The following is a 12,670-nucleotide window of genomic DNA, read 5'->3' on the forward strand; positions in this document are numbered from 1 at the left end:
GCCAAGGTCTATTCCCCAGGGTAGCAGAGTTCAAAACTAGAGAACATAGGTTTAAGCTGAGAGGAAAGATTTAAAAAGGACCCGAGGAGCAACTTTTTCCACACAAAAGGTGGTGCTTGTATGAATGAACTGCTAGAGCAAGTTGTAGAGTTGGGTACAATTACAACATTTAACATACATTAGGTGCATGAAATAGGGAAGGCTTAGAAGGATATGGGTCAAACGAAAGTGAAGGGGACTAGTTTGAGCAACCTGGTTGGCATGGACGCATCGGACCAAAGGGTCTTTTTCTGTGTTATATGACTCTATATACAACCTGGTTGGAAAGAACTGTAATTTGGACAAGATTTTTTTCAATTTCTATATGGCTTATTAATTTATTAATTGCGTTTACTCACTAAATCATTGCAAACTTTTGTAAATGCTTCATATTTATGAAGAGGTGAAAGCAAATTGATTTGTTTTAACATGAAATAAGAATTAATTCACTTTTATTTGATTATAGCATATACTACACAGTGAAGAAAATTGGATTGCATGGAAAAATGAGGGTTGTCCAAGTTTTGTTAAAGAAAGGTATATCTTTTAAAACTTAATATCATTTTTAACATTCTTTTTTCTTCAACCATATATACTTTTATATGCTTTTAAGGGCAAATAGGTATCCTGTTGTGTGTCCAGTGTGACTCACTTTCTTAATATTCCATGGCATAACAGGTAAACTAATATCCCATGCCATCTGGCTTGTCAGATTACTTCTATTTTATTCTTACAAGATTGCAATTTGTCTTGTCATGAAGATTTGATTTGAATTGAAAAAATTTCAAGCAGGCAATTCTTATCAAATAATGCAGCACAAATTAAGTAACTGATATTTTCTGGTTTCGTGTAAGGTTGCATTCATATTATGTTGAGAAAATTAAATTGATATCATGTAAACCAAGAGCTATGTGATTTTCTGACTTGTTCATTGATGGATTGCAGTGTTTAATCATATCTCAAAAATGGAAGTCTGGAAAGTTGCTATGGGATTGCAAGTGTTCGTTCTTTTTCTCGCTTCCTCGAACACCACTGCACAAACTACACACGTACTGTACGCACATGCACACTCCCACCACACGTGTGCGTGCACACATTCCCAAAATGTACATGCACAAGCACAGTCCAACCATATTTGTGCACAAACACACGTTTTATCCCACTGGACATGTACAGGCACATGCATGGATTCTCCTGTCAGAGGTGTGCACACATGTACACATGTGCTCTGACTCTCATTATATACTTGCACGAGCATGTGTATACGCACACATTCTTCCACCAGTCACCTACACGCCAATGCATGCATGCAGTCACTCCCACTAGGCTCATATATACACACAAACACAAGGCATATGGAAGTACGCTCACACCAGGTGCATGCATACACCCACATCCACCATGCCTGTGTATGCATACTCACCAGACTCTTGCATGCATGTGCACTCACACAAATACTCTCTCACTATACATATACACACATACAACCCCACCAAGCATGTGCACACATACCCCACGCCGCACACCTACCCCACGCCACACATGTAATCTCTCATTCTGCAACCACGCTTGCATGCTCACATGCAGTCCCAACACCCATGTGTGTAAGTGTGCAAACATACATGTACAAGCGCACAGACTCACCGTGTGCATGCCTGCATGTACACTCGCTCTCATCACATACTTTGAGGGTGCATTGTTTCCCCCACCCCATACATGAGGCATGTGGAAGCATGTGTGCACACGGGGAGGGACACACATGGAACGTACATGTGCACCGAAGTACAGATATACACTCACTAAGCATACATAGACACATGCTATCCTTCTCACGTGCATGTACAACACCCATATATTCTCAGATGTGCATGCATTCATTCTCACGAGGCTCATACACTTACACACCAGGTATGTGCAAACACGCATACTGTCATGAGGCACGTGCATGCAGCCACCCACATGGAAGCGGGGGGCGGCACAGACTGACACACAATATGTGCATGAACGTGTAAATGTGCTCATTCTCACCAAATTTGGCATATACACATAGGTGCACATGTGTGCACTCCCACCAGGTGCATGAACGAGGACGCACACATTCAGTGTTTGCATATGCAAACATGTACTCTTATCCCATGTACATACGCAATCAAAACAGTGAATGCAATTATACTGTCCGACCACGTGCACTTGCAGACATTACCCCACCATGCACATACGCATGCACACTTCCACCACATGTGCACACTCCCACACATTAAATGTGTGTGCATGTCGGGCATGTACAGACATGCAAACATATGTGCATCAGGCTCATGCACGTGCATACTCTGTCACTGGCATGTACTGACACACAGTTCTCTACACACCATGCATGTGTGCACACACCACCCTCCCCCCGCGTAAATTAGGTGCACACACACACGTATAAATCCAATTATATATGTACATGCACTCGTGTGCAGGTCTCTGCATGTGCTACCCCCTGCCCACCAGGCTCATGCAAGCAAGCACTTTCCCTTTGCCGTACTGTGCTTCCCCTACATCGTGCGTCTCCCCCTCACTCTCTCCCCCCTTCCCCTACATGCACACACCACCACAACCATCAGGTCCCGGCGCATGCCTCCTTCCTGCCCATCAGACCTCTGTGCGTGCTTTCCTCGACCAAAAGGCCCCTCCACACCTCTGTCCATCAGGCCTGTACACTTGCATACCCAACCCTTCCTTCCACAACCAGACACCACACCCACCGGGCACTTGCGCACACATCAGGCACACATAATTTGCACACACATCACATCTCTCACACTCACATTATACACAGTCACCATATTCTACACATACACATTTCTGTCATGTACATATCACACACAGGCATGACACTTAAGCGAGCTGCGTGCACCATTATCTCTCACAACACAGCTTTCTCTCTCACGCTGTATATCTCATTCGTTCACACTGCATTACACACATTGACACCAGATCGATCCTTCTCTCTGTCGTATATTTGCACAATAAATTGATCTCTCTCGTTCACTCACCAGGTCTCCTGCTTGCACACCACAGTAGAGACACTGTCTTAGTGTGAGGTGTTTCAGCAGGTGGCCTCACAACAGACGTGCACATGCATGCATGCATTGGTATTACACCAGGTCTTGAGTGCGCACTGCATATTTGTCTGCCGACCTATCTCTCTCTCTCACACCACATCTCCCTATCCCAACACATCACACACACCATCCCACACATGCATATGTCGTGAGTGCACACTGCATGTACTGCAAATCACAACACACACTCAGCATGCAGGTGCACATGCACATTACATACAAACACACCACATGCAAATGCATCACATTTCATGCACACATTATATACATGTATTCATACACCGTGCACATACATCTCACATAGATCAGTTATACATGCATATGAACTACATCACCCACCACTCTCACCACAAGCAATCTCACACAGCCACATCTGTCTGATACCACGTTGTGCACCACACCAAATCACTTCACATCACTCTCACACGCATCTCATCACACATCTCCCACCACATATGCACATACTACACACATCATATGCACACAGTGTACTTGTCACACCAGATCTCTCCCATACACCACATCTCTCATACACCATGCACACCACAACATGTACGTGGCAGGTGTAGTTACCCCCACCCAATCCCTTGGCACGTGTGTGAACCCCCACCTCTGCATGCACTGTCACACTAAAAAGTATAAATTCTGTTGGATAGTCAATTATATTTGTTTTTTAAAGATCACTTGAATCCAAACTTCCAAAGCCTGCAAAAAAACGACCTGCTCCTGAGGATTTCTTTGGAAGAGGACCAGGCAAGAAGGTTTTAATGGGAAAGTAAGACTTTGACTTTACCTTTTAGCTCCTTCCTTTTCTTGCAGTTTTGATACTCAAATTTCTCTGATGTTTAATTTTAGTCACAATCCTTAAAAAGGGCTTCACAGAGGTTACAGTTTGATGGTCATCTCCGAGCAGTCTCCCAAAGATGGATGTTCAAGGAAAGCAGTAGTTTATTTTTTAACTTCTTGATTACATCTTGGATCCCTCAGTGATGAAAGACACTGTTAATATACTAAGCAAATCAAATGATATATAGTAATACACCTTAAAAAAAAAATTCCTGCCTCTTTCAATAAATTACCTTTAAAATATTTTGAATACTTTTTGTGTCCAGTAGACAGAGGGCTTTGAGTAATGGTGCACTTGTGTCACTTGTACTAGAAGCTACGTACGCTAAGAACAGGAACTCTGTTCTTTGCGGACAGAAAGAAATTACGCTCACTTTGCACCTGTTTCAACTCAAGAAAATAGAAGACGACACTTCCTGGCTCACTTCTCAAGGCAGTGATTTGACTAATTGAAGTCAGGTTTTAAGTTTAAATAAAACTTGGCGGTTAACTGTTTGGCATTGTCTAACTCGTGCTGTTTTCTTGTATAGTATCAATATGCTGTTTGGTACTAGTAATAGCGGTTGGGACTCCAGTTTATCCATTTTTAGCATTCAGACTATTACAGTATGGATGCAAAGCCAATCTGTCTGGCCCAATAGCTTCTCTGCTCGACTGGTGCTCCACTGTCCATACCAGATACTGCAATAGTTTCTCTGAAGTAGAAAGTCAGATAGTGCTAAAAAAGATCTTTTAGTGCTTTCAGTTGTGTACGTTCAGGATTGATTTAAATGTGCCAAACACACTTAATGTAGGACTTTTGATCGCTGACAGACTAAGATCTTCAAAACTTCATGACCTTCCAAACTGGACTTGGCATAGGTTCAAATGACCGATAAATAGTTGATGGCTTTCTGTACCATACAATCTGCTTCTTGAAATTTCTAAAATATCCATAATTTTGAATAGTGTGACTATAATTCTTCAGTGCTGTCCTGCAAGAATAAATTTAATTTTGCTGTTTTAAAGACCGTTTTTTAAAAAAATGGAGTTAAGTAATGTCAAGTCTAGAGTAATGCTCATGCCTTATTCAAGACTTTTATACCCTCCAGGTTTTACACATGTATCAACAAAATTCACATGTTTTGCATCTAGCTACCTGCATAATCTGTGACAGTTTGATCAGCTAAGTGCATTTATAATACTAGTTTAAAGAATTGATCTAATTTAGTGGTACTGAAACTTACAAAGTTAAGGCAGGTTTGTGCAAATCATTGCATTTGTCATACTGCATATAACTAAAATGGTTTTTGGCTTCCTGCAGTGAAGAATTGACACGGCTTTGGAATCTCTGCCCTGATAACATGGAAGCCTGTAAGTCTGAAAGCAGGTAAGAGATGCGTCTTGACATTGAGTCTTTATTGAAGGATCTAAAAATTTGACTATATTTAAATCAATCACAGTTTCTGCCTTAGTGTAAAGTTTGGAAGCAACCTGTATATTTGTAGATCAGTAATAAAGGTATTAATGCATTTATGTATTGCCACATGAAGCACTGGAAATCTGTCCTGAATTTGAAGTTTCCTGCTGAATGAATGTCCAATTCCAACTGGAAAATGTGAAAGATCAAAAAAAAATTACTTCTTACTAAAGATAATGTTATAGGTTGAACAAGACTATTGATATTGTTCCTTGGTGCATGCCTGCTTTTGAAATTAACATTATCTCAATGTGTTAGGATCACATTCTATCCATCCTTGTAGTCATAATTTGACCTTAAAGATCTAATTTAAGAAATATTTGGTTGAAAATGATAAACTAGTTTTTGAAAGAGGAAGCAACTTCGTCATGAGCTCCACAGAATTATATGCCTTTGGCTATAAAAAGCTACTTCATGAATTATCTGGCTTCGTGTTGAGAATGTACACTCTAATTTTTCCAAATTGATCCCTATGTATCTCACTCCGCAGCATATCCATCACTACCACCATGTTTTTCATCCCTGACTGTATTTTCTAATTTTAATAAAGTAAATCTTTGCACTTTATTGCCTACTCATGACAACCGTGAGCTCTCTGTGGAGCTCCAACACCTGGACCTTGTTGGTAGATGAGAACTATCAAATGACCTGCAAATGTCTACATTGTTGCGATTTAACAATGCTAACTCTACATTTGGTAGGTTAGCAGAAAAATGGTCACTGGGTTCAAACATCAAGTATTTTCCTTGATACTGTTATGTTTTGCAAATGGCTATTCTGCATTACACTGCCACATTATCTTTATTTGATGTGATTTTTGTGCTTTGCAGAGAGTTTATGCCCACTTTGGAAGAGTTTTTTGAAGAAGCTATTGAGCAAGCTGATCCAGAAAACATGGTTGAAGAAGAGTACAAGTAAGTTGCTGTGATTTCACAAACTTAGAGGTGTAATTCTGTTAACATTCTTTCAAAGTACTATCATAATCTGTTCGTATTCTGACATCACTTCTTGCTTCACAGAGTGGTTAACAATTCCAATTATGGCTGGAGGGCCTTGAGGCTGCTAGCACGACGAAGCCCACACTTCTTTCAACCAACTAATCAGCAGTTCAAAAGCTTGCCTGAGTACCTAGACAACATGGTTATCAAATTGGCCAAGGAACTACCTGTGAGTGTCTTGTCTGCTTTGTGTTCATGAAGCATAAAAGTGCAGTGCCATCTTATGAACTCTCTAGTGTATGATATCCTGACTCACCAAACCTCTGAATGCTTAGTTGTATTAAAACAGGCAGAGTTTAGTAAATAACTCAAAGGCAAACATAAGCCCACTACATCTCAATCATCTGGTTCAGCACAGTTTGTAGGAAAAATCAACTGACTTTAATTTGAAACCTATAACAAAAATGTCCCAAAGATTTTCACAAACCAAGCCATGAAATCTAGCAAGAAGGATTAGAAGAGGCAGCAAAAGCTAAATTGAAAAGAGAATTCGAGGATGTGCTAAAACTTTAAGGCAGAGGAGTCTTCAAAGAATATTCCAATGTGTTCAAAATCGCTCAAAACACTGCAGAAAAGAATACAAATGGGATTAGAATTGGAAGAGGAGGTGCAGCCAAGAGCATTATTTTTTAATTTGTCCTTTCAATTTGAGCATTCTGGCAGGGCAGCCATTCATTACCAATCCCTAATTGTCCTTGCAAAGGTGGCAGTGGGACATCTTCTCGAACTTGCAATGTAGCGTAGGTGCACCCACAGTGTTCCTTTAGTGATTTTATACAAACAAATAGCTGGCTGCCATTTCAGAGGTACAGATCTGGATTTGGAGTCACATGTAGACTGGCTTCTGTAGACCTTTTAAGGATGATCAAATCATCTAAAAGTTATTTGTGACCTACAATCCAGAGGTTTCATCATCATAATTAAAGCAATTCACATTCTGTTCCAGATTTTTAAATGGAATTCGTGCTGCCACGGTATAATTTGAACTCATGTTTACAAAGCCCATGACATGGACTGCAGCAATTCAAGAAGGCAGATCAGCTTTTCAAAGGAAATTAGACATGCCCAGTCAGCAATGCCCACAATGTCGCGAAAGAATTAGTGTGGTCCTCTGAATTACACGTTCTGTAATATTACCACCAGGCAGCCTTTCCCAGAAGTGTAAATGTAATTGTTGAAGTTTGGAAGGAGCAAGGTAAAGAATAGATTTAGAATATCCAATAGAATACCCAAAAATGTGGAAATTATTGCACAGGTGGGTGGAAACTCAAATGAAGTTTGGGAAATGTAGGAATCTAGACACTTTTTAATAGTCTATGCAGCTAAAATTATTTTTGATGAGTTGTGTATTGTAAAGAATAGCACTCAGGACTTTGGCAAGAAGCTAGTAACATTAGGGAGGTGAAATTTTATAGTCTTCATGGTGACAATAATGTGCAGTTTGAAAAATCTAAAAGGAAGTTGATGGTTACAGGGGCAGGCAGCAAAATGGAATTGAAGCCATGATCAGATCAGCCATAATTTTATTGGGCAGAGAAGACGAGAATGGCATCAGAACAGATTAAATTGCGTATTGCCATTCAACATGTAAATGTTGGCCCTGTGCTTATGAATAATATTCTCAAGGCACAGAATACTGACAGGAAAGGAACAGTGAGTGTTATCTTTTGGAACTAAACTTGCAAAGGATATGACCACCTCAGAGGATGTTCTGGCTGTGTAAATGCAGGTGGGTGTGAAACCATGCTATGCACCAATGCAAAGAAAGGAGTAGTATTTAAACGTCACAGGAAGGTCAAAACTGGCTAGTTAGTAAAGCGCATGATCACAGTGAAAAAGGATGAATCAGCATTTATTAAACTCTCCCCCCCCCCCCCCCCCAAAATGGTCACAACAAGTATTTTTTGTTTTGAGTGTGGAGCTATCAATTTAGCAGCGCAGGCGTCACGATAAAAGTGCACAGTTTCAAAGTCCTTATAGTTTTTGAGGTGTTTGAGTTTTAACCGGAGACTTGTATCCTCAACAATGGCAAAATTTGAAGATACCTTTGTATTTTCAATATATGGTTGTTTCCCAACCATTTTTCACTAAGTATTGTCTTCTGACGTGCTGAGTGTAGCAAGGAGGGAGGGAGGGGAGGGGGATTTTGAGTTCTTGTGCTATTAATCCATAGTTCTTTCTCTTTTTTTGTTCAAAGGCAACTGCTATAATAGCGTTCGTTTTACCCAAATCTGGTCCCATTGTTTCTCAAAGCTGTGTTTTCTGTAGACAGCATTTCATGTCCAGTGTATGTCCCTTATCAGGTATATGCAAATTGAAAAAAGAGGTGTCAATTTCTTGAAGCCTGACTTTAGTGGCTGTTTAAATAAAATGGTAATTGTAGTTCAGACAGTTTTGTTTATTCTATATTGGCTTCCTGAACTTATCTCAGTCCATGGCAAAGTGATCACAGCGGCCACTTTAGGTCAATATTTGGCATTTTAGTTCACAATAGGTCCCAGTATTGAAAATTGACAGGTGATACAGACAAGATGGAACTCAGATTGAAAGAATTCAGAGGTATTGATAGGATGCTTTGAAATAGAACTAGATGTCAGTGATGTGTTCAGTGAATTTAAAAGGGTATTTTAAGAATGAAAGATGAAGAAAAGTTTTTGAGATAAATGTTTAATGATGGTGAGCTGGGTGAACAGAGAGTGAAGTTACTCAGTGATGGAGATTGCAGTGATGAGTTGAGTCAAAAAAGAGTAAAATGGTGTAACATGATCTCATTATGAGCGTGGAGGCAATGAGGGAGAAAGAAGTAATGGAGAGTGGAAGCAAAGGTATGGAGATGGTTGTTGGATGGAACAAAGTGGAGAAGACAACTGAGGAATTGTGTATGGTTGCAATATTGGACAGACAAAATGTCCTGCGTGATCCTGAATTTCTTGTTCTTGAAAGGAACAGAGTCAAAGAAGGACATCTTTAAGAAAAGAAATGTGGTGCTTTTATCCTTCAGAATAATCCTGGAGTAGTGGGAAAATTTGAAAAAAAAACATATCGTGAAATTAATTGAGATCTTGCCTGCTGCAACTCTAGTACTAGCTTTGGAGCAAATTAGAAAAAAAAGGAGATATGAAGTTTAGATTGTGGACTAAAAGAGTCTAACAGAATTAACCTTAGTGTAATGATCCTCATAGAGATTATTAACATTGAAGAGAAATTCAAAAATCCCCATTATTTACTGGGAGAATGAAGCAATTGGATTGCACAGTTTAAACATGATATTACTGTACAGGAGTCAAACGCTACTAACTAAACTAATTTGGGTTGTAAATTATTCAAAATAGCCCCTTTGATTCTGGAACCCATAGGTAATTTATGTTTCTAATAGCATTAATGGTTGTCTCCCAAGATTCCCTGGTTTCACAGTTAAACTCACTTGCTTAAAAGGGTGCTGTTAATTTCTTTGGAAACTAAATAAATAATCTACATCTCATTTCAATAGCTATAAACATTCTGTCCTTTCAAAAGCTTAAAAATGGGCCATTTGTTGTTTAAGTTATTTCCCATTTAATTCTAATCTTATTAAATAGACACTTTACATATCCCAGGTTTATTTGAATATCACCTAGTTTATGGTTGATTATCAAGTTTCTCATTCAGATGTTTCAATTTACTTATTTTTATTACTATCCAACCTAAGAACCCCTAAAATATACAGATTATGGAATAAAATAGTCTCAAGAGCAGCAACATCCTTATTATTTCTGATGTCGCTTATGCATCTGAAATTACTATAACAACTCCTCTGAAGTTTATGCATGGTCCCTCTCCCCACTGTCCAACAGCTCTGTGTCACTTTTCACAAAATTCTATTTTCTTGGCAATGATGATAGGGCAGGACGTCTTTGAGTACATATTGTTTCCCATTCATAACTACAGAATTTTCCTTCTCCTTGACAGTTTCTTTTTGGGTAAGCAGGGCTGTAGGTAATTTTGACAGATTCAGATCATACCATTTTAGAATATCTCATTTTCTTTTTCGAACGTCATTTCAAATGCAGTTTCTAGTCCACAGAAAATGCAAAACTCTACACTCATTATGGGTATTGATTTTCTTCTAGCCTTATGTGAAATCTAAGTACTCCAGTTTTATTTTCTTTCTTAAAATTTAAACTCTGGGCATGTGACTGTCATGGTTGCAATTAGCTAGGTATGATAACAAGATATAATAGTTAATCTCACTAATAAAGGGATCTTTAGCTGTAAGATCATTAGTCACTTCTGTGAATCCTTGCAGCCTCCGTCTGAAGAGATAAAGACAGCAGAGGATGAAGATGAGGAAGAAGACAATGATGATGCATTGCTAAAGGAAAGCAATGAAAGTAAGTCTGAAATGCAGCTTTTATGTGAAGTATATTGAAGATTCTTTGCTGCCTAACAATAACTGCCTGATTTCTCAACAATGACAACAGATCTGTGACCTAATGATATGATCTTCAACCTTCACTTTCTCCCAATCCACCCAGCACAGTTCCTCCACAAAGGAAAAGGCAAGAGAAGTCTTTTTTTTTTGTATTTGCCAACCAAAGTTGGTAGCATTCAACAAAGGAATGGAAGGGTGGTATTCAAAGACCAGAATAATCAGAGCTTTAATGGAAATTTCCAACCTCAACCGCTTGTTCTTAGAGAGCATTCAGTTTGGTTATTTAAATGTAAATATTGATTTCTTAGTAGCCACTAACTGCTTGGAGGATACTATTAGCAAAAATTTGTCACTGCATGATGACAAATGTTAGGTATTCTGCCACTGGCTGAAAAATACATGGGAACCTAAATTTGAGTGATTTGTAAATGTTACTTGTCTCAGTAAACCCCAGGGCAACTACTGAATTGTGGAAAATTCGCCATTGAAATTGATCAATGGGAAAATTGTTGCCATTGACAAGTCTCACTAGAGCCTGCTGTGTAGTACAGGCAAAAAAATACTGGCAGAGTTTGAAAATACATTTCTATAATCTGTTTTCTGTGTATTAGTGACTGCTCTGGGCTCTGCTGGGATAAAAATAAACTAAACGTGCAAATCTCTATGTTGAACAGTTATAGGGATTTCTTTCTTTGACAGGCTCCCTATAAGATAAAAATATGTGAACTGGCTGCTATTTTGTCTTCTGTTATGCCACAGATAAAAGGCATTGTAGCATTGGCACCAAATTCAGAATCATTGTTGCTCTTAACTATTGTTTCATGTTTGTTCTGGATTGGGACCGATGTTCTGGTGGTTTCAGATCAAATTCTACCATGAAAAATACGGAAAGTGGTTTGATGTTTTACAAGCATTGGTCTATTTGAAACCTGTAGATTTGATACATGCCTAGCATTATGATAACAGCACATATCCATACACAGCAATGATGAGCCTTGAGGAAGGGAGTAGCAGCTTGATAAATCTTATTTACACGGATTCATTCAAAAATCACATTGAAGGCTAGGAAGCTTTAGCAAAATCCACGACATTCATTCTTGAAATAGCAAATGTAACAGAAACAGATTTTCCTCTTCTGTTTAATAAGAACTATAAAAATATAGTATGAAATCTTAATTTTTTTAAGAAAACCTCCAATGTTGACGTTTCTAGTTTCCCATGTATTTCAGCCAACAACAGCAGGCTACCTGACATCATCGTCTGGTGACAAATGGCTGCTAACGACCTCTCCCAAGCAGTTAATGGTTGCTATCAGGTAGGTAGAAGTATCCACTTTGAAGGCACTTTTACATTGTTAGATGGGGGTCCCAGGAAACTGCATTCAAATGGAGACTGTGACCTTCATGTGCCACATTGCCCTATTTATTTAGAACCCATTAGAAGCTGAACACTAGCAATTCCTGCAGGTAAATGGGTGGGAATCTTGCTTCATGTCTTTAATTGCAAGGAAAGACTTGATGGCATTTCCTAAGTTTCATTAAAGTTTAGATTTCTGGTATCATCGTATATCCCAAAGTTGGTTCCTTTATATTAATGAGTGCAGTAGAAGGCAGGAGTAGTACTGTAGCTGGTTTCTTTGAGTGTAATTGACATTGAATCTGATATAGATTAAATGTTTAAACATGAATTGTTTCTATGGCTACAGTATGCTGTCAGGAGTTATACTTCATAAATGAAGTACAAACTGTAAACATTTAGTTCACTTTTTATGCTAATGCATTTAACCGCAAAATGAAAAATTTCCAAT

The 12,670-nt window shown here is 38.9% G+C and overlaps 1 protein-coding gene across 1 annotated transcript in view; it reads left to right on the top strand.

Moving 5' to 3' along the window:
- thoc1 (THO complex 1) overlaps window positions 1–12,670 on the top strand; it is a 44,461-nt gene that overhangs the window by 24,537 nt on the left and 7,254 nt on the right. The window contains exons 12-17 of the mRNA XM_048596132.1: window positions 506–576; window positions 3,829–3,924; window positions 5,299–5,364; window positions 6,285–6,368; window positions 6,474–6,621; window positions 10,738–10,822. Of these exons, the coding sequence (XP_048452089.1) occupies window positions 506–576; window positions 3,829–3,924; window positions 5,299–5,364; window positions 6,285–6,368; window positions 6,474–6,621; window positions 10,738–10,822 (550 nt within the window). The remainder of the gene's footprint in view (window positions 1–505; window positions 577–3,828; window positions 3,925–5,298; window positions 5,365–6,284; window positions 6,369–6,473; window positions 6,622–10,737; window positions 10,823–12,670) is intronic.

Source organism: Rhincodon typus, chromosome 4 (assembly GCF_021869965.1).
Source record: "Rhincodon typus isolate 14 chromosome 4, sRhiTyp1.1, whole genome shotgun sequence".
Lineage (NCBI taxonomy): Eukaryota > Metazoa > Chordata > Chondrichthyes > Orectolobiformes > Rhincodontidae > Rhincodon > Rhincodon typus.